Here is a 27,590-nt window from a genome sequence, read left to right as displayed (position 1 = left end):
AAATACTTCAGTACACATAAAAACCCTTGAATTTGACTTCACAGGGCTAGTCTGCCATAGCAGGTATTTATCCCGTAAGTATATTTTGGGGAGAGCAAATGGAAAACAAGTAACACATAGGGAATTTCAGAGAGGTTGAACATATTTTAGAGGGTTTTGCAGGCTAGTGGTTTGTCACTGGAGGACAAATGCAGGACTCAAGATGAATTCCTAAGCCTTCCACTAAAATTCCTTTTTGATCCCACTGGAATGCTTCTGGGCTTCATTTTTAAGTACAAGTGATGCTGAACTGCATGTATATTCGAATCTAAAACTTCTCATGAGCCCCACCAATCCATGACAGCCCTGTCCTGCCTGTCTCCACCTTGGATCAATGCTGAGATGAAAGCCAACTGCTAGTGACCTAACATTTCATCGAGATAGAATCAAACTGCAAGCCCCGTCTGGTTGCTGGAGAAAACAGCGTCAGCCATTTCAGAGAAGCGTTGGTGTTGTTTTTTGGGGGGAGCTCTGGGGGGAAGGGTTGTATTTTGCAAGCAAAGCACTTCCTATCCACCAGCTCTGCCCAGAATTCCTCCTGAGGATGTAAAGCCAAATGACAGCAGCAGCTGGGCCAGGAAAGGTGTGAAACGGAAAGAAAAAAGCACTTCAGCACAGTGAACCTTTCAAGAACATGAGCAGAAAAGAGAAAGGAAGAGATAGTTTGAAGGTGTATTTTGGCAGATAGATGCTCAGTTCAAACCCTTCTACGCAAAAGGTCATTTTGTAGAGGAGGGCATCTTCAGCTGTTACTGATATCAGCCTTAACTGCTCATTCATTATGTTAAGGATTAAGGATTGTGACAAAATAATTTCTTCTACAAAAACCACTGTAGACTCTTCGTGCCCCTCTATACAAACACAGTAGCCTGGGTGGGACAGGACTACAGACAAATAGCACCAATATGCCAGAACTGTGCTATGCAGCACATCCTCACCTACGATCTAGATAGAAGTGAGCAATGCAATTTTCCTTTGTCTTTATCAGCCTTATGCATTATGTTAGGAATAAAATAAGTAAGACTAATAACACTAAACAGTTAAGCAGCATTTGATAAATAAAGATGCTCAAAGTAATATGTGCTACATGGTTGTTACTAAGACACAGTAAGTAGTTATTAACAGTTATAAATAATAACGTACTTAACTGGAACAACTAATAGTCTTTCCAATCCCACCTCCCTCTCCTCAGCTATCCATGATGCATTCGGTTTAAAAGGTTACTCCTCAATCACCTTCAGAAGAGGACATCATCTACGCCCTGTGCTCCTCTCTACCCCTTCCCACATGTCCTGAACATAGCCTCTGCATCTGGGGCAGTTTCTTCATGAATGTCCATTCCCCTCTGCTTCTTGTACTCTCAAGTCCAAGAGCTTCCAGCTTAAAAAAAAAGAATTCTTCCTGACAAGATGGACATTTTTTTTTTGCCTGGGACGTGTCCATGGTCCCATCAACAGTGCCCCACACAGCCTCACTTCTCTTGCCCTCCCTCCAGTTCTCACAGTGGCCCTTTATGCTCAAATCACACCTATCCAAAAATGGGAGTTTAGAGAGCTGCTCTGACATAGGCTAGAAAAACTCTGCTGTGGTCTGGTTCACAAAAGCAAAGGACTCATTCTATATGTACGCTCTGCTACATAATTTCTTAAGTTCCACATCTTAATTTGCTTTATAAGTGCTGGAGTCGGTCCCCTCAGAAGCTCAGTAAAATAGAGGTAATCAAGGACAGGATCAGCTTTCTGAGGGTGCTGTGACCTAGAGGCAGGTCTGATTACATCATTTGTTTTGGGATGAGTCCGAGGAGCTTTATAAAAAGCAGACCTGAAAGGAGGGAGAGAGACAAGGAAACAGAAGGGCAATTACTCATTAGCAGAAGGTCTGCATGTGTGCAATCTGCAGTTTGCCAGATACCTACAAGGGAGTTTTCTTCAGAGTACAGAGAAAAGTGTGAACTGTTGGTATATTACAAGACTTTCCTTGAGATGTCAGTCAAGAGCTGCAATAGAGCCGTAGTCACCGCTGTGCTCATTTTCTTCCTAAAGATACAACTCTCGGTACCAGCGTCGCTGAATGGTAAAGTCTTTTGTCTATGCTATTGTTGCTCTTATTGCTGGGTAGCTAATGTATGCAGAAAACTAACACTGCGCTTGTTTAGGTTTGTGCTTTTTTAAACTAATATTTCAATAGCATTCAATGTGTATCGTTGCAATTTGTAGGTGTTTGGAATTGGTGCCCTTATTTCTATTTCTCAAAATAGGTATTCTGATTTAGAAAGAAAACAGAAACCTGTCCTCTGATATAGTTCACGTTACAGACCACTTGCGTGCTCAGCGTGCCTTGCTTTGTGATCCATCTATGAAGCAGAGACCAGCTTTCCTTGGTGTCAGTAACACCTTTCTTTGGAACCATAACATCTTTCTCTCTGCTCTTTTTAGTTTTTAACCAAACAAAACAAAATGCAAGCCCTGTGAATCGCCCCGTTTCCCACGCAATAAACCTCACTGCCTTATATTTACATGGGACCTGTTTCAGGTGATCAGCACTCCTCACTTTCTTTTTAGGACTTAATTCTCATCCATTCAAGCTTATTACAATCCATTTAGCGTGATTACAGGATAGGAGGGAGAATTATAGCATAGTGTTGTGTGAGAGCATGAATATTCATGGAAGGAAAAACCTGAAGGTTTGCACGTAATCCAGACCAGTCTGCTTCTCATGCAGCCCTGCCAGGATGAGTATTTTGCCAGGTTTTCAGCATGAGCTACACAGGGTGGAATTCCAGCCTTTTCAGCTCAGCTTGTTATTTCAGGCATATTTCCTCTGAAAAATTGCTAAACGGCAGAATCTCCCATCTGAGAAGCTTTCAGAGCTCAGTGCTCTGCAGAATGACAACACTGAAGGCCTGGAAGTGAAAGGATGTATTGAAAAGGTATGTCTGACAATACATCCCGCAGGGAAATCTGGAGAATTCCTAGTTTGGAGTGAGACAGCTGGTGCCTACAAATGGTGTGAGCTACAGCACCTGCTCGTTTTTGACATCTTCCCAAGTCAGAGATCCAATTAAGATGCAGATTGTTACAATTTTCCTCTCTCACTTTACCAGTGGTAAATAGTACCAGCTAGATATGGAAACATACCTATCCCCTGGATATTGATGAAACCTACACTTCAGGCTCTAGGAAACTCCTCTGGCATATGTGGGCAGGTAGCTGTGTCACTCATCAGCACACTGCAGGACAAGCAAAGAGGCAGGAGAGCCCTCACAGACATGGAGCTGTTGGTAGCACCCTTCTAGGTGCAAACCAAACTTCTGTCCAAATTCAGGAGACTGTGTAAACAGTCTGCTTCAGTCTAATTTCATTATCAAGTAGAATAAAGGTAACACCAACCTTTCTCACAACCCACGGATGACAGCCAATCAATTCCATAGCTCTGATATGTTTATTTGAACAAAATCAAGAAGATTCTGCCATCTGTTATCTGTTCATCTCCCAGCCTAAGTTAAATGAAGTAAGCGTAAAATGTTCCCTCTCCCTAGCTATACAAGTTGCTATAATTGTGCTCATCAGTAAAGGCACAAACATAGTGAATCACAGAGCATCAAAGATGCTCACAGGCAGAGGAAAATTTCACTTGGTAAAAGATTTAAAGTTTTTATTTATTTTTATTTTGAATAAAAGCCCAAATTGCTGAAAGCCTTCAAAATATCATGTTTTAAGGATGTTCTAGATTATAAATTTATATGCATATATTTATGGTTTTGATACTTCATGCATATATTAACATGAAGTAGGAGCAGATGTGGAGATCAGCTATTTCAGTTAAGCCAATGCTTCTTCAAACCCTGCTCATACGAGGATGTGGGGATTTCTAAAACATGTTGACAGTTGGTCACTATCTGTATGCAAGAAGTACCTACAGAGTGTGCTGACCACAGGACACAAGCGGCCCCAAAAACCTCAGTAAGGGATAATCCCAGCAAACAGAAGGGGAGAAGAATATTGGGTTTCTCATGTAGCAACTGAAGACAGTGCACGTACTCTCCTCCAGAAGGAACCTGGGGAATCCAGCCAGGATGATTACACACATCTCATTTTAGAAATTCCACTGTAACAGAGCAAGGCTCACTGGTTCTGATGCACTGGAACCACAGAGCTTAGTGTTTCCAGCATGTATCAGTAAGTAAGAGCAAAGTACAGCTGTTTTGCACATCCCTGCAAATTAATCCCTAACATTTCACACAGCAGTTTCTGGCTAAGAGCTGCGAGTACACTGCAGACTACAAAAAAACAAAGCCAAGAATCAGGTACTGAGCAAATGTGTGCACCTAAGGATTAATATCTGCCTGCACATGCATACACACGCACACACTCATGGTGTTTGCAGGACTCGTCATCCAGAACTGCCTCCTAAGCAGATATTTCAGTGAGTGTAGTTCTGCATTAGCCTAATAACCACAATTGTTCAGCTCTGCCAGGACAAGTGCCTGTAATTACACAGCAAGTTGAATGACTCTAAGTAGATTAAATATATATATAATATATATATAATATATATATATAATATATATATATATTTAAATAAGTCAAGACATTTCAAAAGGCATGGAAAGGTACTGTTCCACATTCAGTTCCTTAAGCAATGGATGAATATCGATCATTTTAGCACCCACTCAACCCCCTGGGATTTTCTGAGTTACATAGGTTCCCTTATCACATCCTCTTTTTCCGAAGTCCATCTATTTTTTGTATGGTTTAGTTAGCAAATCCCAGAGAACCTATGCAGAAAGGACTGCCTCTCATTTCTCAGGGCAGCAACAGGCAATCCCCTGATGTGTTTCAAACAGCTCAATTAGGCATGGGGATTTTGATGACAAATTCACCCTGCCTACACTCCTTCTGGCCTCACCAGAAGAAATGGGGGATGCTCTATATATGCAGACACATATAGTCTGTGGCTAATAAAAAAAAAATAAAAAAAATAAAAAAAAAAAAAAAAGAGAGAGAGAGAGAGAAAGAAAAAAGTTTTGGCTCCAGAATTTAAGCAACCACAAGAAAGTCAAGTCCTATGGGCAAGATCTCTGAATAACCCTGGTCACAATGTGGTTGGGAAGGGCTCATAACCTTTGAAAACTTCTTTCTTTTGCTCAACATCTGGAACTAGAAACTCAGATGAAAGTAAGTTTCAGTGCATGGATTTAAGGGGCAATTTCTTTCTTTAATTTACAGCATAAGCTCAATTTCAAAGATTCACACTAACAATTTGCTTGTTTTTAAACAGGGTCAAAATGGTCCTATATTGGTAAGTACTAATTTGTATGTTAATTAACTAAAGACTAGAATTAACTAGAAATTTTACTTTAAGTGAACAAATCCTCTGTCCAGCATTTCCCCATTCGGAGCTGTGTTTCACACACCACATACTCACACAGAAGCACAGGCTGTACTGAGAATCTCAGCAAAAAATGCTTCTTCATAAGCCCTTGGAGCAGCCAACGACAACTCCAGGAATCTCCATTATTTAACTTGCTGCTGACAGCTGCTCACTTTGCCTGTGCTCCAGGCTACCTGACTCACAACGTGTAAGTGAAAGAAAATAGTCAGCTGACATATCTTTAGATATTCCCATAACCATCAACATATGGACAAAGATTTCATATTAGCAAAAAATGCTCAACATACTTTGAATAAAAGCAGCTTAGGTTTTTCACCTTGCCAGCAGCAAGCAGATCAACCTAACTGTGCTGGTCAGTAAAGAAAACAATGGGATTTTTTACTGCCTGCAAAGGGGAAATTCTGCCCTTCTTCCCAGGGCTATGCACGTTCAAATTGGTTACTTCTGCAGTCTGGGGAACTTTAGTACCAGTGTGTTATTCAGATTGTATTCTTCACAATTTTCAACCTCATGCACTGCAATTCAGTGCTTTGACCCTGATCCTATTTCTAACATAATTATTTTTTCCTTCAACTACTGTTTTTTAAATCTATTTAGAAAACGTATGACAGCAACTTCGAAAGAATCAAAATAGCAATTGAAATACACTGTCACGGTTTGAACTAAAAATCCACCTGCGTCCGTGACAGGGGCCGTAGGCCCCGGAGGGGCCCTAGGCCGAAAGGAAAAAGTTAATTAGGAAAAGAAAACAGCGGCAACGATCTAAGGAGGCACACTTATTTACTAAATACTATATCGAAATACAGGATAACACAATATAATACAATATAATTGAAATTGAGCTAACGAATCAAGCAAAATAGGAGAGAGAATGAGTCCCGTAACCGAGAGGCCTACTGTAAATCTAGGCGAACGGCTGAAGGCTCCCACACACTCCCCTGAACGCCAGAACTCGAAAGACGTCAGTCTGTTCTGCGACAGAGTTAATATAGAGTCCAGGTCCCGTGACCTATCGTGTTGTTCCCTGGGAGATGTAGTCTTCTTCTGTAAGTTGCAGATTCAGTAAAATTATTCATGCTTAATATGATGTTATGATGTGGAATACTGATAGCAAAAATTACAAAATTATTAAACCATGACATTCCACCCCTTATTCTACATCATTACATTATATTTATACATACATACACACTCATATGTATAATTGTGAATAATCAGCAACCTTATTTTTTCTCAACAATCTATATTTATTCCATACAAATCCCTAAGTTGAGAACAAAACTCTATAACCTAACCTACTATTTATTAATTTTGAGAAAATGGCAAAACTGCCAGAAAAAGGAAAATATGTCAGCGGTAGAGGGGAAAGGCAGCGCTAGTAGGGCGTCCCCCACATCAAGGTGCACTCATCCTTTCCCAGCCACCACAGCAGATTTCCTTTTGACTTATACTTCTTTCCATGTGTGCTCTACACATGCATGGCCAGTGCAGGATATAGAGTCCAGATGGAAAACTTGCTTACAGAATGCCTAATTAAGGTATATAGAGAAAAAGTGTTTCCTTAACATTAATCCACTCTATCTTAAGTCCTATACCTAATTGAACTATTCTGTACCTAATTGAAATATTTTCTGAGACTCTACCTATATATCTACAGGAAAATCATTGGCTGCACTCCCCCAACATCAAATTCCCTTGTGGTACACATTGAACATTCCCATTTTTGTCCATCACCCACCATGTGCACCCAGGTCCCTGGGCAAAGACAGTACCCCGGAGAGGTTTGCCCTTTCCAGACGCTGGAAGGACCCAAACTGTTTTTCCCAACACACTCTTTATGTGTACTACAGGAACCTTATCTCCCTCCACGGTACGTAGGGAGCTGGATTGGTTAGGACCATTACGATTACTAGATCCTCGAGTGTTGACCAACCAGGTGGCTTCTGCTAAATGGTTCTCCCAATTTTTATACGTTCCGCCACCCATTGCTTTCAACATAGTTTTCAATAACCCATTGAATCGTTCAATCTTACCAGAAGCTGGTGCATGATAGGGAATATGGTAAATCCACTCAATGCCATGATTTTTGGCCCAAGTGGTTACAAGGGAATTTTTAAAATGGGTCCCATTATCTGATTCAATTCTTTCCGGAGTGCCATGCCGCCACAGGATTTGCTTTTCCAACCCTAATATGGTGTTTCGGGCGGTAGCATGGGGTACTGCGTATGTTTCGAGCCACCCAGTGGTTGCCTCCACCATGGTGAGTACATAACGCTTACCATTGCGAGATCGTGGCAAGGTGATATAATCAACCTGCCATGCCTCTCCATATTTATACTTTTGCCATCGCCCTTCCCCCCAAATAGGTTTCATCCTCTTGGCTTGTTTAATTATGGCGCATGTTTCACAATCATGAATAACTTGAGCAATAGCGTCCATAGTTAAGTCCACCCCTCGGTCTCTGGCCCACTTATATGTTGCATCCCTTCCTTGATGACCTGAAGTCTCGTGGGCCCACCGAGCTAGGAATAATTCACCCTTGTTCTGCCAGTCCAAGTCTATTTGAGCCACCTCAATTTTGGCAGCTCGATCAACCTGATGGTTATTTTTATGTTCTTCAGTAGCCTTGCTTTTAGGTACATGAGCATCTACATGGCGCACCTTTACAGCAATGTTCCTTATTCGGGCAGCAATGTCTTTCCACAGTTCAGCAGCCCAAACAGGTTTACCCTTTCGTTGCCAATTATCATTTTCCCACTGTTGCAACCACCCCCATAAGGCATTTGCCACCATCCATGAATCAGTATAAAGATGAAGCATTGGCCACCTCTCCCGTTCAGCCACATCTAAAGCCAGCTGAACAGCCTTTACCTCTGCGAATTGACTTGATTCTCCTTTACCTTCAGTGGCCTCTGCAACTTGTCGTGTGGGGCTCCATACAGCAGCTTTCCATCTGCGATGCTTCCCTACAATACGACATGATCCATCTGTGAATAGGGCAAATTTCTTTTCGTTTTCTGGTAGCTCATTGTATGGTGGTGCCTCTTTAGCACGTGATACCTCTTCTGTAGGTGGTTTTTCAATTTTTTTACTCTCAGGCCAGTCCATGATCACTTCTAGAATTCCAGGACGGCTGAGTTTTCCCATTCGAGCTCGTTGAGTAATTAATGAAATCCACTTACTCCAAGTGGCATCAGTAGCATGATGGGTGGAGGGAACCTGTCCTTTAAACATCCAGTTTATTACTGGCAAGCGAGGTGCTAGAAGAAGCTGAACCTCTGTCCCAACTACTTCAGAAGCAGCCCGAACCCCCTCATACACGGCTAAGATCTCCTTCTCAGTTGGAGTGTAGCGCTCCTCAGACCCTTTATATGCTCGACTCCAAAATCCTAGGGGTCGGCCTCGGGTCTCTCCTGAGGCTCTTTGCCACAAACTCCAGGTGGGACCTTTCTCTCCAGCAGCAGTGTAGAGGATGTTCTTCACATCCTGTCCCGTCCGTACTGGCCCCAAGGCCACGGCACGGGCTATTTCTTGTTTTATCTGCTCAAAAGCCTGCTGCTGCTCAGGACCCCATGAGAAATTATTCTTCTTCCGTGTTACCTGATAGAGAGGGCTCACTATGTGGCTGTAGTTTGGGACATGCATTCTCCATAAGCCCACTACTCCCAGAAAAGATTGGGTCTCTGTTTTATTTGTGGGCGGAGACATAGCAGTGATTTTGTCAATCACATCTGCTGGGATGTGACGACGTCCATCTTGCCATTTTATACCTAAGAACTGGATTTCCTGGGCAGGCCCCTTCACCTTGCTGCGCTTAATGGCAAAACCAGCTTGCAAAAGAATTTGGATTATCTGTTTCCCTTTCTTGGAAACCTCTGCTGCTGTATGGCCCCACACCACAATGTCATCAATATACTGCAAGTGCTCAGGAGCATTACCCTGTTCCAAAACAGCTTGGATCAATCCATGGCAAATTGTTGGGCTGTGCTTCCACCCCTGGGGTAAACGGTTCCAGGTATACTGAATACCTCTCCAGGTAAAAGCAAACTGTGGCCTACATTTTGCAGCCAATGGGATGGAAAAGAAGGCATTAGCAATATCAATGGTGGCATACCACCTAGCTTCTTTTGACTCCAATTCATACTGGAGTTCTAGCATGTCTGGTACAGCAGCACTTAATGGAGGTGTAACTTCATTCAGGCCACGGTAATCTACCGTCAGCCTCCATTCCCCACTGGTTTTACGCACTGGCCATATGGGGCTGTTAAAAGGCGAGTGCGTTTTGCTAATCACTCCCTGATTTTCTAATTGGCGAATTAGCTTTTGAATGGGGAGCAATGAGTCCCTATTGGTGCGGTACTGCCGTCTGTGAACCACTTTGGTGGCAATTGGTACCTCTTGGTCTTTTACCTGGAGCAACCCCACAGCAGAAGGATCATCTGACAGACCAGGTAAAGTTGACAGCTGCTTAACACCATTTGTGTTTACAGCAGCTATCCCAAAGGCCCATCGATACCCCTTGGGATCCTTGAAATATCCCATCCTAAGGTAATCGATTCCCAGTATACATGGAGCCTCTGGACCAGTCACAATAGGGTGCATTCGCCAGTTTTTACCAGTGAGGCTTATTTCGGCCTCCAACATAGTCAATTCTTGGGAACCCCCAGTCACTCCATGGATATAAATTGGTTGTGTCCCTTGGTGACTTGAGGGCATTAGGGTGCATTGTGCACCAGTGTCCACCAAGGCTTTATATTTCTGTGGTTGAGATGTGCCAGGCCACTTAATCCACACAGTCCAGTATACTCTGTTGTCCCTTTCCCCCCCCTGGCTGGGGGCAGGGCCCCTCTATTGTTTACCTCGTTGACTTGCAGCAACTGGAACTCTCCCCCGTTTGGAAGAGTTCACCTTGGTGGTTGTTTTGGATTGTAATTCTTTCACTCGTGCCTGAAGTGCAGAAGTGGATGAGTTATACCACTTCTTTATATCCTCCCCATGATTACTCAAGAAATACAACAAAGCAAAACGTATGGTCTTATCATTGTCGTTTGCTTGAATACGAGGACGTCTCTTTTTTATGGTTGAGATTTTCGATGATACAGGTCGAGAGGAACTCATGTTGTTTAGCTCTCTCAATAGGTGATCGTGGAAATCCTGGTTTCCATCATCTGGTACCACCGTGGATTCATCTACATCAGGCACATTAGCCAATTTGTCAATAATATCACTTTGTGTTTCCTCCACTTTGTCTAACCTTTCCACTATTTTTTTTCCCATTTGGACAATGGCTGAAGTATAAAGCTTAACTTCTGTAGCGCTTATAAATAATTCAAGCTCCTGAAGTCTGCTAATTAGCTCATTTACAAGGGGCTTTCTTTCCCCTTTGCCATATACCAATGCAAGTGCACTGGCATGCTTTTCTGGAGCTGCCTTTGTAAAGTCACGCCACATTTGTCGTGGAACGTGGACTGCTTCAGGATCATGTAATTGGTTTGGATTGTTACGATTGAACTGGGGGCTGTAGAGCATTTCCACCAGAGCCCTTTCTCTCAAAAATTGGATACCTTTCTCCATATCAGTCCATTTCTTTTTCTCAGGCTCCAAGTCCCGTTTAAAGGGGAATCTATCTCTTACCGCTATCAACATCCGCTTCCAGAGGGTGTAGGACCGATTTTGGCATGTGCCTATACCTCTGTCCACACGTGAGTCCCTGGAAATGCTACCCAGTTGGCGAGCTTCACTGCCATCGAGCCACGCACTGTTGGCACCATTGTCCCAGCAGCGAAGTAACCAAGTGACCATATTTTCTTTTGGCTGACGTGTGAAATCCTTTCTCAGATCTCGAATTTCACTCAGTTTAAAAGATCGATCAATAATGGTCGTAATACTTTGCTCACCTTTTGCTCTATCAAGAGTCTCAGGTGTTAATGTTGGCAGCTGTGTTGATGAGGCTGCCCCATCTATAAGTTTGGACTCGAGAAATTCTCGTAAAGAAAATTTAGCTTTTGGCTCCTCGTCTGACTCTGACCCTGACTCTGACGCTTGTGTTATTTCCTCCAGGCGACCTTCCTCCTTCTTCCTCTCTCCTAACTTTCTCTCTCCTAACTTTCTCTGCTCCTCTGACTTCTCCTCCTCTAACATCTTCTTATACTGCTCTAACAACCTCTGCTCCGCCGACTTCCTCTGGTCTTCTGACTCCTCCTGCTCTCCTGAGTCCCCCTGACCTCCTGAGTCCCCCTGCTCTCCTGAGTCCCCCTGCTCTCCTGAGTCCTGCTCTCCTAACTCCCTCCGCTCTTCTAACTCCTTCTGCATTTTCTCTATCTGAGTTGAAACTCGTTTTGTTTTTCGCCCTCTTACAGGGGCAACCAACATTGTATCTGGTGCCCCCGGTGGTTGGTTAAGTTGGAGTACATACGGTTCAGACTTGAGGGTGTCGCATTCCGCCCTGAGGACGTTATAACTAGACTGGAGGGCGTCGTGCTCAGACTGGAGAGCGTTGTAGTCAGACAGGAGCTCGTCGTACACAGACCGGAGGGTGCTGCGACTGGCTTTGAGGGCGTTGTAGTCGGCCTTGAGGTCAGTGTACAACGAGTCAATAGAGTCATGTTTGACCTGGAGATCGACGCACTTACACAGGAGGGCGCTGTGCTCGGACTGGAGAGTGTCGTGCTCGGACCGGAGGGCATCGCGCTCAGTCTGGAGAGTGTCATGCTCGGACCGGAGGGCATCGCGCTCAGTCTGGAGAGTGTTGAGCTTGGTCTGGAGGGCATTGTGCTCGGTCTGAAGAGTGTTATGCTCGGACTGAAGAGTGTTGTGCTCGGTCCGAAGGGCATTGTGCTCAGTCTGAAGAGCGTTATGCTCGGACCGGAGGGCATTATGCTCGGACTGAAGAGTGTTGTGCTCGGTCTGGAGGGCATTGTGCTCAGTCTGAAGAGCGTTATGCTCGGACTGGAGGGCATTATGCACAGACTGAAGAGTGTTGTGCTCGGACTGGAGGGTGTCGCAGTTGGATTGGAAGGCATCATGCTCAGTCTGGAGAGTGTCATGCTCGGACCGGAGGGCATCGCGCTCAGTCTGGAGAGTGTCATGCTCGGACCGGAGGGCGCCGTGCTCGGACTGGAGAGCGTCGTGCTCGGACCGGAGGGCGCCGTGCTCGGACTGGAGAGCGTCGTGCTCGGACCGGAGGGCACTGTACTCGGACTGGAGAGTGTTGAGTTGGGATTGCAGGGAGCTTTTCTCATCCCAAAGTTTTTCTGCGTCAGCTCTAAGACTCTCTTTCTCGTACCAGATTGAGTCTCGTTGGTACAGGAGATCTTTTCTCTCAGCTTCAAAAACTTTTTCTCTCTCTACCTTCTCATCCCAAAGTTTTGCTGCGTCAGCTCTAAGACTCTCTCTCTCGTACCAGATTGAGTCTCGTTGGTACAGGAGATCTTTTCTCTCAGCTTCAAAAGCTTTTTCTCTCTCTACCTTCTCAGTCCAAAGTTTTTCTGCCTCAGCTCTAAGACTCTCCTTCTCGGCCCTGAGACTCTCTCTCTCAGCTTCTAAAACTTCCCTCTCAGGAATGGTATTGACTAAGGCCCGATAAGCATTAGCTAGGCCCAAAATCATTTGTGCCTCCTGAGATCTGCCTGAGCCACAACATTCCTGCCTCAAATATGCAATCAAACTCTCAGGATTCTTCAAGTGTTCAGGAGTGAAGCTCCATAACACTGAAGATGTCTGTCCTTTGAGAATCTCTTCAAAACCTCTCCACACTCCCTGCCACTCAGTATTCTCTGGTTCTAGGGAAGACTTCCTCCGGATGTTATAAATCCAGATACTGAGTGAGATTATTACAATAATCAACAGTAAGATCAGGGAGATTAAGAGTGTGACCCACTGATCATTCAAAAACTGCATAAAGGATTCATAGAAAGAAAGAGGAGCACGCTTAAAAATCACCATTTCTGTATAATTAGTTGCATTAGTTGCTCCCTCTGGAGCTGTATACAGATACGAAGTGAGCATTGCTAACCATGCTTTCAATCCATTATACAATTGTATAGCTCCATAAGGAAAAGTGGCTAGCTTAAACATGGCCCAATATGTTCGGAGCGTCTCAAAAAAAGAACCAATGGCACACAGTCCCTGGTAAAACAAATTTAGTAGAGAAAACATCTTTTTTTCCTCCAATAGAGAGAAAAAAGTAAAAGAAAACAAAGCTCAGCAGTGTTTATAAAATATACCGGAGTATTGGCAGTCCGCCTGGACTTTCAAGGTCAAGCTCGCAGGTGCAGAATCCCAAACACGAGATAGCTCCTTAACAGGGAAAAAAACTCGTAGCTCTGTTAAAAGCTAAAAGAGCAACAGAAGAAAACACAGAAAAACAGCAACTCAATTTGCCCGCATTCTCCACCAAAATCTGTCACGGTTTGAACTAAAAATCCACCTGCGTCCGTGACAGGGGCCGTAGGCCCCGGAGGGGCCCTAGGCCGAAAGGAAAAAGTTAATTAGGAAAAGAAAACAGCGGCAACGATCTAAGGAGGCACACTTATTTACTAAATACTATATCGAAATACAGGATAACACAATATAATACAATATAATTGAAATTGAGCTAACGAATCAAGCAAAATAGGAGAGAGAATGAGTCCCGTAACCGAGAGGCCTACTGTAAATCTAGGCGAACGGCTGAAGGCTCCCACACACTCCCCTGAACGCCAGAACTCGAAAGACGTCAGTCTGTTCTGCGACAGAGTTAATATAGAGTCCAGGTCCCGTGACCTATCGTGTTGTTCCCTGGGAGATGTAGTCTTCTTCTGTAAGTTGCAGATTCAGTAAAATTATTCATGCTTAATATGATGTTATGATGTGGAATACTGATAGCAAAAATTACAAAATTATTAAACCATGACATACACAGATTCTTTTCTGGGGAAAAAAAAAAAAAGGAATGTTGATCTGCAAAGAGAAAGATGGCAATTGGAAAGACTGCAAAGGCAGAAAGGAGCCGGTCCTCCATAATCTCCTACTGACACTGACTCGTTATGTCAGCCTTCACCTTCCACCGTTTTTACCTTTACCCCTTAAGGCTTCCCAATGCTCCCCAATAAAATTAAGTCCACAGTAAAACAAAGGAAGTCAGGCCACTGTAGCGAGTGCAGGCTGACCTCAAGGTTGAGGGGCAAGGTACAAGGTAAAGGGTGGAGGAGAAATGCAGGTGCCAATCGATAGAACTGGAGACCTGTGCTTCGATTCTTTGAATTCTGCTGTATATCCTAACTTCAGTCCAGTGAGCTGCTAAGAAACTGTGCTGAGATACATCCTCTTCCCTTAGGGAATGACAGCTATAGCAAATGAACTAGAACATGCCAAATGTTCTCATACAGCATTTGAATGGGGCAGCAGGGGTAGCTACAGCCCTTAGCAATTCCTCTAACTCACAAGTTTCCCTCTGGACACATGCAAAAGATCCACACGTACTGGCCATGTGTACATAGAATGGTATGACTGAGCTCTGCCTGTGCTCTGAGCAAAATGGAAACCATGTGGTCATGTTGCTGTGGCACGTAGCCTAGACTCTCATCCTTCACTACTGACTCAGCCCTGGGCTAATTGCAGCTGTACAGCTTCCAGCTGGCTGAAAACAGGGGCAGAGCACTCTGCGTGACTGCAAAATACCTCAGACATTCCCCGTGCTACTGACCCAGTGCATTTTACTACTTAATTGACTACAGATTAAGAGAACCTGAATCTTCTGTGAGAACCTCAGTAACACAGGCACCTCGTAGACCCACTTTCTTCTTCTGTTGGTCAGCCAAATGTGCAAGTCCCACAAGCGCTGTCATCCTTGAAGGATCTTCTCTAACATCTTAGTGAGATGACAGAAAAGTAACAAGTGCTATTTTCAGCCTGGAAAAGAAAAAAATGAAGGAACTAAATCTATTTAGTTTAAGAGAAGCAAGAAACAACGTCCTCTGTAAGTACTTCCAGATGAACACAAGCATGCTCACAGCAGGCTCCTCAGTTTCCAAGCGAAAGACTTAAAGCCACTGCTATCTAATTTTAGTCAAATGTAGACAAATTCACTGTGACAAGCAAGATTCCAGAGAGCACAATTATCCACTGGGCAAGTACGAAGCATCTCTTATCTGCAACAGTTAAAGAAAAACTAGGAAAACTTCACTTCCCCCCCCCCCCCAAAAAAAAAAATAGCCTCTTTAAAGTAGTAATTGATCCAAGGAGATCCAGTGACGTGAGTTACCAAATCAGTCTCTGTGACCCCAAAAGATCCTCCTGCTTCAGAAAGAATCAAGGAATCTTCAAGTATTAGAGAGAAACAAAAGTTATGAGCAGTTCTTCTGGAATTTAAACTCTAACAGTCCCAGCTCAGAGATTCTGAACAGCCGCTTGCTATACATACGTAATTAAGTAGACCAAAAATGTCTTGATGTTATCTATTCTTTGTAGAGACTGCCTAGGGCAAAAGGTGGTGAGGAAAAAAGTTCTGCAAGAGTTTGATCAAGTTATTACAGGACAAATTAACATAACACTTTTCATTTTTGCAAATTAGCTTTTTACTGTGACCTGTGCAATATTATTAGATGGAGCACAACAGTTTGTACGATAAGGAAAAGTTTATAAGGTGTTCTGTTTGCTGGAAAATATGGAAGCTTTCCTCTGTCAACATCAAGTCACTTCTGTCAAAGATTCTCTTCAGAATGCAGGACTACATTAACCTACACATGCCTGTAAATGTTATAGGGAAAAGTCACTCATGTCAGTAAATAATGCTGGCATAGACAGAGTTTCACTTGTGTATGAGGACTTCAAGGAGAGACAGTACCACCATTAGAGGGTCAAAAGCACTGCATTTGGCTGTGGTGGTGTTACCACAGGCCTAATCCACTGAGCTATAAAGTGGCAGCCAAGGCTGTCTGAAATCAAGGGACGATGAACTGTCTTTATGTGAGATTTCTGCTGGCATTTCCTCCACCAGCAAATGCATCTTACTATGGGAATCAGGCCCTTCTCAATTAAGTGGCATACTGGAAACAGGACTTGAGAAAAGACAAATAAAAAAGTCTGCAAAATTCAGTAAAGGCTCCTCTTCCAAATTCCGAATGATAATTGAATCAGTCGGGGGGAGGGAAAGGAGGGTGTTAACTGGATAGAGAGAAGGCTGACAAATGTGTCTCTGTGTCAATTTATGCAGGCCCTGATGGAGAGAACACCTGGCCGAAGAAATATCCATTTTGTGGAGGAGTATTTCAATCACCAATAGATTTTCACAAAGATATTCTCCAGTATGATTCTAATCTCTCACCTTTAGAATTCATAGGCTACAATGTGTCTTCCACTGACCAGTTTACACTGACTAATAATGGACATTCAGGTAAGGGGGCTAAATGACAGCAAACAATTGGGTAGGAAAGTTGCTGGAGTTTGTAATCATGTATTTTATGGGCAAATTACTTTGATTATCATTTGAAATTAAGCTATGATGCCTTTTAGAGCATCAGCATACACATATCTAGAGAACATGTTAGGGATACTTGCGAATGTCCAAAGCACAGATGGATTTACTGCAAGCAGAATTGAAAGAGGAGAAAGAAAAAAGGAGCACTACTCTGTTCCTTTGGCTTGAGGTAGAAACCTCCTATAGTGTAGGATAAGACAAACAGATAAAAGAACAGAAAAATCATTAGAAACAGCTTACAAACATGCCCTGCCTGGCTGCACCAAAACTGTCAGTAAACAAAGTAAGAAGCAGAGAAGCTGCAGTCCCATAAAGATCTGCAGTATCTACTGTACCAACACAACATACAAGAGTTGTGTTAGTCCCATCATTTTTTCCCTTTGTGAGACACTTGAGGACGTGTAAATAAGGACACGTATAAGGCTCTTCTTGTATCCTCTAAGCATTAAAAGAACCTCTGCAGTCTCTGCTCTTCTCTGGCATGCTCTGTTAAAGCATGCTTGCAAAGCATACTTCTCATTTTTTCCTCATGCTTTCAGTGAGGTAAAGCTGCTCTGTACAGCATCATAAACTCATTCTTCAGGTACAGACCAATCTCTCCGTTGGGTGTAATAGAAAATAAACTCTTTATTAGGGTGATTATTACAGTGTCTGCTGCTGTCTTCTCTTATGGCTAGAGAAGAAGTCAGTTGGATATTTAGGACTGTCGTATCAGTTACTCCTACACACAGCTAAGGTGCTTCACTGCCATCTAAGTCAGATGCAATTACCTACTTCAGCTAGACAGAAGAGCAGACCTCAAGAAATGCTTCTTAGCATTAGGGTTGCAGCTGCTCCTTCATGAGATAATCTTGCATTCTTCAAGGAGGACACAGATTTCCATGAGCAATAATTCCCACATTCAGTTCATTTAGTTAAAGAAAACAGAAAAAGGAATATTCTAAATTCTTCTGAACTTAGAAAGAGTTAATGACAACTTAAAGAGCTTAGCTCCTACCTACAGACTGGGATGGATTCCAAGTTAAGAAAGTAGCTATTCTGCTTTGTTCTTTCTCTACATATTAGGTTTAGCTATCGTAGTTTTATTTGTCCCCTCCTTAAAAGCTGTGGTATCATTTGCTCCCACCTGCCTTCGGTCTGCTTACAGTGAAAATGCATCTGTCACCTACCATGCACATCAGAAACCTCCCTTTTGAATACACTGCATCTCAACTTCACCTGCACTGGGGAAACAGAAACAAGTCAGAAGGCTCCGAGCACACAGTCAGTGGGAAGCACTTTGCAGCAGAGGTAAGACATGCTCAAATCAGTGAAAGAAATAAAGAAGGCTGGGCACTATCTCAAATGGAATCTTTACCTTTGGCGTATGAAAAGGCTGCAAGTTTCTAATCCAAGTGTTTATGATCTGGGTGTACAATTAAAATATGCTTTGTGCAACACAAATAGGGTGGGCTCCAAAGTACTACAAGTCAAGGAGTTACATTCTAAACTCAGGGCTGATGCTGGGTGTCTCAAGTAATTCCAAGCACATTGCTTGGTTTCTCTGCCATCTTTTAGCTGCACAATACTGCTTGACTGGGCTTGAACAATATCTTCAATTTCCTATCCTTACTCGCTTTTTTTGTTCCATTGAAGAACTACTCATTATCTTTCCTAATCCTAAATGATGGATTTGGGAATAGATTTTGGAAAGCAGTACCAATTGGACTGCAAAATGATCTAAAGAAACACTGGGCTTTTTCAGAAACATTTACCATAACATAATACTGGTACTACAAACAAGGTGCCTTGAAGATGAAACCATCATTCTTTTTGCTTCCCAGTCATGTAGACAGGAGGGATGACAGACAGAGGGAAGCTGGGAACGGGTATTTCAAACCTTTTGCTTTTCTCCAGAAAGGATCTCACCACCGTGCCCAGAAACCACTGAAGAATGCTGTTCTACTGTTGTTAGCTTGAGATGGCTGCAATCATCTTTTTCAGTTGTGAAATAAAAACGTTACCATGCCCAGGGCATTATCATGAAACCATTTCTCCTTCTCTGTAGATGCACATTGTACATTATAACTCTGAGAAATATCCAGATATAACAGCAGCAATGGACAAAGCAAACGGACTGGCAGTTCTGGCTATTCTTCTGGAGGTATGACACAAGGCTGGGGGTGGTGTTTTCTTCTTTTTAAATATGCTTTCAATAACTAAGTCCATAGAGAGCTTTAAAGAAACAGGTTATTTCACAATACTGCAGCTGAACAAGTGTTCCTCTTTTGCTGTTTCACTACAAAGGGCCAGATTCCATCAGCATATATGTAAACAGGTGCTAATGGTAAACAAAAAAAAAAAAAAAAAAAAAAAAAGAGGAGTTGTTCCAGTTTCATGTTTTCCAGTAAATTCACTTCAATTGTTAAATCAATTTTTGTATTAGTTTACAAGCTAAGTATTGGTATAGCTTATCAAACAACAGGCAACTGTGAATTTCAAACCTGCTTACTCAGCACTGCTTACTGTAGGACAAAGCAGCATCAGCCCAGCAGAAACATACACACAACCCTTCCTTTGGCAACTTAAGATTACTGGAATGTGACCATTGTTTCCAGGTTGCAAGATTCTAAGACTATTTGAATGACATACAATACAAAACTACAAACAAATAAATTCAGTGCTTTTTTTTAGATGACAGGACAAGTTTACTATGTCCCCCTCTGAGGCCACACATATGGGCAATTAAAGGTAATAATGATGTTAAGAAACGTTTCTGAAAAGCTGGTATATATATAAATCTATATTTCCTTGAGAATTAAAAGTCTTAATTAATAGAATAAGCTTAACTATCAAGACGATTTTTAATTGTGGGGATTTGCTGCAGTTATAAAAAAAATCCTTCACTCAAAGTCTGCAAATACTTCTACACTTCACTACAAAGTGACAATGTCCACAGACCAAGCTCTAATTCAAGTGGCTATTAGCCCAGCTCACTTCCTAGAAGCTCTACGAATTGGACAATAATTGTGCTACATCTCAGTTCCTTTGGAAGTTGCAACTGTGAAAAGCTTCAGAGTATTAACTCTGTATTTATGCTGAGGATTCTGTTATTTTCTTCCTCCAAATAATGGTGTTCAAAATCAAATACAGGAACGTTCTTAATTCTGGTGATTAGGCCTTTGAAAACCTTTCAGGCAGCCAGTGGCTTTTACAGTTCAGCTAAGGACACCAGTGTACCAGGTCTGCTGTCAGAGGAGTTGCTAAGCACCAAAGAATTCATGACTATTAAACCAAAAAGCTGTTGGTAGCAGTTGAAACACATGGTCTTGCTCACTAGCGGAGTTACTGCCCCTGCCAGTGGCCTGCATTACCCAACAGTTCATTCTTCATCTTTGTGGTCTATGAGGAGCAGTGGACTGAGAAATACTTGTGGGTGGAAAGATGTGGCTTGGACTAGAAAGCTGCAGACAAGCTGCACAGCCCGTCAGTTGAGAACTTCTGTCTACTGATGTTCTCAGAGGAAACGGCTACTCCTCCTTTGTGCTACAGGCCGAACAAGCAAAGCAACTCAGCCTTTCAAGTGTGTGCAAAAGGTCTATGCTACAGTTAAGACATGAGTATAACAAAGCACCTTTAATAGCCATAGAGAGACTAGAAGCCTTACTGGGAATAGCACTTGATATTTCAGTTGCAAAGAATAATTCTACTTAATTTAAATCTGGATAGTGTACACAGTTTCCTTAGGACAGAGTTCATCAAACACTCCTTGCTGCTGTGCGCAGAAGCACAAGGACCTGCATGGTTGCTAACAGTCTGCTTGTTACAGATTGGACCCTTCAACCCATCCTATGAAAAGATCTTCAGGCACTTCCGGAATGTGAAATATAAGGGTGAGTGGCTGTAATGAATATTGGATAGGTACCCTGTGATAGAATGAACCAGCTGCAAAAACAGTCCTGCAGTCCCACGCAAAGCAGTCATAAGCTGAGAGACTTTGAATATTCAATGTGTTACTCTGGAGAGTGTACAGCTAGCAAGACACAAACCCATGGGGCCCTTCCCTCCTGCACCAGCTGTTGTTTGGTTAACATGGCTACAGGTTATTTTACAAAATTCTGACCTGGTATCTAAGACAAGATGGGTATATAGGAACTGCAGAATTTTGGGTTTCCTATGTAAAACTGGGATCATCTCTGCTAAAAAGTGTTTTTCTTTTCCTAGTGATCAGATAAAGCACCCTGCTTACTGCAAAGCAGAATCACTTCACTACTATACCACCCACACAGTAACGATGCAGCATTTAACACAAATCCTCTGTTTTAGATCAGATGGTCCATGTGCCCGGTTTCAATGTTCAAGAACTGCTGCCGGACAGACCAGATGAGTATTATCGCTATGAAGGATCCCTGACAACTCCTCCTTGCTACCCAAGTGTTCTCTGGACAGTCTTCCGGCACCCCGTTAAAATTTCACAAGAGCAGGCAAGTTTAAATACAGTGTGTATTGTCCTGATGGATGTTTGTTAAGGAATAGTGAATGGATCTTCTCTTTTCATGGATATGTCTTACTTTCTTTTTGAACTGGAAAGTGACCATTGCTAAAATCCTTCAGGTGGGGTGCATGTCACAGAACTGACTTAAATCGATACCCTACTCACTATGGGTTGACCATCCTCAGTCGATGAACTCAACTCTAAGTTCCTCCATGCTCTGATCCTGACTAACTTAGGCATGATGGATTGAGTAGATGTTAACATTGCTAAAAAGCTTGTGATGTATTATTTGTCACACATGAATCCCCAGACTTTTCTCCAACTTAAGGTTTTTGTTCTCATCTAATTTGCTTTTTTGTTTTCAAGTGGACACCGACGTATTACATTAGTTTGTAATCACTATCTTCCAATTCATCTAATTATAAACACAAGGAAAAGCTGTTACTAAAAATATTTTTATCATATTTAATATGAGATTTAATTTACCATGTGTTATCTGTGATGAGAGTCAATTCTTAACTTCATCCACTGTACCAGACCGTTTTACCGAAGCATGAGCTCTTTGGTGAGCTCCTTCATCAAATAGTACTGCTTAGGATTTAGACTGTGCTGCAAAGGACCACCATGTTTCCTCCCATTCAATTTTCCTGTCAGCTAATTACTAATCACCCTATACTTTTTCAGTATATAAAACACACATACAGGTAGGGGTTTCAGAGACGTCACCACTGTTTACACATTATTCTCTATTTGGGCTCACAGGCCACATAAGACTTCCAAGTATTATTTCACGTACCCCCTTCTGTTTGACCACATCTATAATTTCCAATGGACTGTCAGTAATACACCAGACTCATCTTTCCTGCTTCTGGGAGCTGAACAGTGTGCTTTTCCTTATAGCTGCTGGCACTGGAAACAGCCATGTACTGCACAGAGAGTGATGACCCAGAACCCCTGGAAATGGTCAATAACTTCCGAAATGTTCAGGAGTTTCGTGAAAGACTTGTTTTTATCTCCTTCCGTGAAGGTAAGCTGCACAAACCCTTCTATGCAAAGAAACAGCACGCAGCCATCTGGGATAACATGAAATACTGATGTGGCAGTCCTGTTGCACTGCACCAGCACAGAAATATCACAGTTCCACTCTCCTGCAGTTAGCTTTCTTTTTTTTTTTTTCCCCATCTGCATGGGTAGCTATGTAAGAGTGAAGGCATTCAAAGAGTATATACAAAGTCTTGTTTCACAGCAGCTATCAGACAAGCCATACCAAGCAGCCCTTCTGACCCCGATCAAAGGGAAGGAGATGAAGGGAGGCAGACTGTTCAGCCTCGTCATGCTTAGCAGGGCCATCTTCTGTCACTCCAAGCACTAATTAGCTCTCTACAGCTGAATTCTTTCAGCCAGCTTAACTGAGCTGGCCTTCTCTCCTCAGTTACATCTCTGGTTCTCAGTAATATCAGGCCAACTTTTTGCAGACAAGTTTAGAAGGAATCACGGCTTTGCATTTCAGGTAGACTGTCCTGGGGTATTTATAGAGAACTGGAAAAGGTCCTCAAGAGGAACTCAAACTGGACAAGTAAAAATAACTTGCAACACTGTATATTGTATGATCCAGTGTTATAGGTGAAAGAAAAAAAAAATAATCAGTCATTTTATGAGAAAGAGCTGATTTAAAAGCTCAACTGTTTAGCATTACACAACAACAATATATAATAGATACAGGGATGAGAAATGCTGTTTCCCATCTGGGTCTTAAGCTGCACCTGTCTACTCTTTCTCTGTAAATCACGCTCAATTCTTAAAGTAATGAGTTACTGAATAACTGAAAATCAGACAGCATGGTTTTAATCGAGGGATCTAAACACTTCACAGAAATGGGATAAGCATTATTACGTCTATCTATAGGATCAAATTTGACCTAGAAAGTGACATTTTCAAAATTGCTGCTGTGAACCACTGCCAAAGGCAAAACCAAGATTTGGCTCTTCCTCTACTAAACTACACTGTTGCTTCCCATGCAGAGCTGACACCTGCTACAAAAGCATTTTCAGGTTTTCCTTAATATTGGCATAACTTATTAGGGCTGAGTTGTATGGGTTATTGTCCACCCCGTTGTTCTCACCCAAGAACAAGGTGACAACACAGGTCTCTATGGCTACAGAAGACATTGCTCAGTGCTACTTTAATAGAAACCCCATTCAGTCTAAGTACACATAATTACAAAGGCTCATTGGCCACCAGCGAACCACAGCAAAAGCGTTCTACCCACTGCAAGAAAGGTATTCATCATCCCTGTAATCTCACATTCCACCTACTCCAGCCACGAAAGCTCCCTCACAGGTGCAGTCCCTTAACTCAAAAAGCAAAAACAAAAGGAAAAAAAAAGCTTTCCCCCAGCACACAGCTGAAGTGCACCTGGCTGCTGCCTGCCAGCCTGATGCTGCCAGAGGTACCACAGGCAGGAACAGGGCGCTCTTGTTGAACAGGGAAGGAGAGGCCACTCACTGAATCACAGCTTGGGACAGACAACTACAGAAACGTGTGAAAGAAATACTGTTGTGCACACTCCAGAATTGAACCGAAAAGCACTTCTTCAGAGCAACATTTCTGCCTTTGCAGTGTCAGACTGAGCTGCTTATCTTCATCACAGTGCAGACGCCACATGATGGAGCCACTGAGCTGTGCTTTGTGTCCCAAGTGCAAATAACTCCAGTATTAGAACATCCAAGTTTGGATCTGAACTTGAATAAGCACTAACATTCAAAATGTCTCAAATCCTAAAGGATCACTCACCAAAACTCAAACATGCTTAAAATTTATTTTGCCTGTTAGCAACCTATTCCAGTAAAATCAGCTCCACATACACACAGCTGAAATGTATTACAGCATTCACAGAATCAAAATTGCAGGGTCTGGAAGGAACCTCTAGAGATTCAAACCTTCCACTGCTCACAAATTAAACAGGAATTGGTGTCTAGCGTTGTTAAAAAGCTTCCTATCTCAATTTCCCAAGATGTCCTCATCAGACAAATCTAAAGCACGAACCTGAGTGTTCCCAACCTCTCCTCTTTAAACAACAAGCTTTTGTTCTGTAATTTTCTATTTGGTGCTACCTTTTGCTGCCCACGTGATGCATCTTCACTGTAGCAAAACTTGCTTTTACTCAGAGACAACCAGTCATTTGATAAAACATAAAAAATAGTGTGTGAATGAAATATGAAAATGTAGTGAAGAATACTCACCTTCACGGTCTTAGGGTAGGCCAAAATAGCAAAAATACTTCTACTGTAAAAATTATATATGAAGGTCTTTATCAAAAGTGAGATTATAGTCATAGTGCTTAACATCTCAGTGCAAACATGAGATCACTCGGCTGTTCAGACTGCAATCTGGATTTCATTCTTACCTTTCTAGGTGCCTTTAATCAATGTTATCAATGACAAAGCACATCTCTCTTCAACTGCTCACATTCAGTAATGTCCTGTCTCTAAAAAACAACAGGCATCCAATCTAACATCCTTTGTTCCCTGGGTTTAGCTCTTCATTTTTGCTTATGCTCTCTAATATGTTACAGCATCAAATCACAGAATCACATCATGATTTGGATTGGAAGGGACCTTAAAGATTATTGAGTTCCAACCCCCTCTTGTGGGCCTGTTGCCACCCACAGATCAGGCCGCCCACAGCTCCTTTCAGCCCAGCCTTGAATGCCTCCATTTTGGGGCACCCACAGCTTTGCTGGGCAGCCTGTGCCAGGGAACCAAAGGCACATGCTGAGCCTTTGGCTGCATGCTGGTTTTGTGACTCTGGCAGGTGTCTGATTTGACATCCTAACTATGGACTCAATTGTGGGATTGGGACTTTCTGATACACAACTGTGCAAACTCATCCATTCCATGACGGCAAAAGTGATACAAGTATATGGCAGGAAAGTTGCAGATGTGGGAAGAAAGTTGTTATGACAGATTAGAGATCAGTTTTCTCCTCTCACATAAATGAGTTCAACTGTTCTGCGTGCTTCCCCTTTTCCCTTCTAGGTGTACTCGTCTCTGTTGTGATAGCCTGCATTGTGGGAGTCCTCATCTTTCTTGTAATAGCCTGTTGCCTATGCAGGAGGAGAAGGTAAGATGTTCTGCTGTTATATCACAGGAAAACAAGGCAAACCAATTTTTTTTCCTAATACAGAGAAGTGGTTCTGTTTCTGAAAGCAATTTTTACAATGATAACATTTGATCCTTAGGATGTATGAACTCCTCCTTCAAGAGTTTTAATCACAGCAGATGCTATTTCTCCACTATCATACACTTCAAAGTAGGTTTGTTTTGTTGCCAGCAAAATATGTTTATTTTGGGACCTACCTAATGCATTAAGGCGGATCAACCTAAGGGATCTGTTTCACCACTGGAGGAATGGCTGATTTCTGTGAAAAATAGCACCATGGTTCATTATACTGACAGTACCACAGTTAACTACTGTAGCAATGCTTGCATAAATCCTTCAAAGATACAACGACAAGAAATAGGGAAAAATATGCGAGTACAAGGGAGAAGGCAAAAACTGTTTAGCTATTCCCACAAACAGTTACGAAATGAGACTCCTTTCCAAACTAAACAGGATACACACATGGGTTAGACAACAAACTTGCAAATTTTTTTGCCTCACCAATTGCCATTTCTTTTTTTTTTTTTTTTTTTTTTTTTCCATGGAAAAACAAGAAGTGAAACAAGAGCGGAATCATTTTAGAGATAATCTCTCCCAAAGGTCACACGATTTAAGGGGAAACAATCTGCACAGGCAAGAGGCCATTTAGCCAGAGTGCTGGACACAAGAAGTCAAACTGTGGAAAACAAGACTATTACAACAAGCTTCTGTGCAGCTCATATAACTGTGATTAGTGTTGGCTTTGCCACACAGCATGCATTCTCCAGAAACAAATGTAACAATAAGCTACTCTGGCATTTGCACCAGTTCAGAGGAAAATAACTCCATGCTTGAGTAATGGAACTTCTTAAATAACTAACAGTGCTTGTCCTTCATTGCAATTACAAATATTTAATATAACTGTCTTGTTTCAGCTGCAAAAATGAAGAGAGCCGAGAGGTGACCTACACGCAAGGCATGCAGCAGAAGGAAGAAGCTGTTTCCAAACTATGATGCTGTGCTCTGTCTCAGATGCCCCATTTCACTCATAGCACTGATTGATCCTGCACCAGTGGAACATCCTGGTGCTCTCTTGTGGAGCGGAGCCTCTTGCTCCTGGCTAATGATAAGCTCAGAGTGTTCTAAAAATGTACCAGCCCAAACTCTTACTGGAGCCTTTGTTCTCCTTTTCCAGGGAGATATGATCAGTGAATACTGCTGAGAGCTAAATTCCTCCCCACAATTTTTTCGTGCTGGCTGCTTATTGAGTCTGGGTCTTCAAAATGATTCTATGGTTAATCCTAAACTCCAGTTTTATGGTTTGTTTAGCAAAGATTTTCCCACAAGTATTCAAACCTGAAGACACTGAACAAGGTACTCCTTACTGCTAGATCAGTGTTTTGGTCTTTGGGTAATCCAGGAAAAGCATCATGAATACCAACATCCTGCATTCCGGTCATTATAAATCCTCACAGATCTGTTAAAAGGGCATTTTACCTTATTTATCTTAATATCCTGCTGTTATTTATAGCATCTATATGGATGATGTGGGAGATGCTGCCACAGCTGCTGCTTTTTAACATGCTGCTTCTTATTTAATCGTGAAATCTTGACTGATTTTAGAGTACATACAGAAATCCAATTATATCGTAGATCGTTTTGCTGATTTAGTTTTCTGAATTTAGTAATTTAATTATTAGAAGGTAATTAAAGTTATCTCCTCAAATTTCATCAGATAAGTACTCCTGAGTCTCATTGTGTGTTTATGACAGTGAGAAGTAAGCTTCTGCTGGAGGTGATGTGAAATTGTACTGAGCTCAGAAGAGCAAGGTTTAACCAGCCTAGCACCAGAACCCCACCTAAACTGGACATGGGAAGAACCTCAGCCCACACAACCAAGAAATATATGCTTGCTGTAAGGCAAAGTCACACATAAGCAGCTACTATCAGCCTCCTAGTGTCAACTTCTAATAGCTTGGTTTCAGCTGGCAGGCCAGGCACAGGACTATTCCACTAAGTGCTGCCAACACTATGATCTTACCATCTTATTTTTATATTTCATCCACTATGAGCAGTGTAGTGCTA

The 27,590-nt window shown here is 42.4% G+C and overlaps 2 protein-coding genes across 17 annotated transcripts in view; one reads left to right on the top strand and one right to left on the bottom strand.

Moving 5' to 3' along the window:
• The window catches only part of USP3 (ubiquitin specific peptidase 3), a 78,157-nt gene that overhangs the window by 46,541 nt on the left and 4,026 nt on the right, over positions 1-27,590 (bottom strand). For 4 of the 10 annotated variants that reach the window (XM_085515783.1, XM_085515785.1, XM_015872289.3 and 1 more), the window contains one exon: positions 15,161-15,324. The exons of 4 other annotated variants lie outside the window; for them this stretch is intronic. In XM_085515783.1, coding sequence (XP_085371909.1) covers positions 15,161-15,260 — 100 coding nt within the window. In that variant the 5' untranslated portion in view covers positions 15,261-15,324. Of the gene's footprint in view, positions 1-15,160; positions 15,325-24,771; positions 24,847-27,590 lie in introns of all 10 variants that reach the window. 2 more of the 10 variants (XM_085515786.1, XM_085515793.1) reach the window with 2 other exon arrangements.
• CA12 (carbonic anhydrase 12) lies at positions 1,876-27,236 on the top strand. 7 transcript variants are annotated; one of them, XM_085515814.1, is made up of 11 exons: positions 1,876-2,112; positions 2,849-2,968; positions 5,320-5,340; positions 16,628-16,718; positions 18,039-18,181; positions 18,939-19,034; positions 20,700-20,763; positions 21,197-21,354; positions 22,266-22,392; positions 25,403-25,487; positions 26,441-27,236. In XM_085515814.1, coding segments are annotated over exons 4-11 (753 nt in total). In that variant the 5' UTR covers positions 1,876-2,112; positions 2,849-2,968; positions 5,320-5,340; positions 16,628-16,717; the 3' UTR covers positions 26,520-27,236. The 7 variants fall into 7 exon arrangements, 6 of the variants coding, with proteins under 6 accessions (XP_085371940.1, XP_085371939.1, XP_085371937.1 ...); XM_085515813.1 differs by having other exon boundaries at positions 16,628-16,807; XR_014934421.1 differs by lacking the exon at positions 2,849-2,968 and having other exon boundaries at positions 16,628-16,807; positions 21,202-21,354.

The sequence above is a fragment of the Coturnix japonica genome, chromosome 14, assembly GCF_054131305.1.
Source record: "Coturnix japonica strain WE chromosome 14, WE-NBRP24, whole genome shotgun sequence".
NCBI classification, from domain to species: domain Eukaryota; kingdom Metazoa; phylum Chordata; class Aves; order Galliformes; family Phasianidae; genus Coturnix; species Coturnix japonica.
The sequence above is the reverse complement of the archived record's forward strand: the minus strand, read 5'-3'. Positions and strand labels throughout refer to the sequence as shown.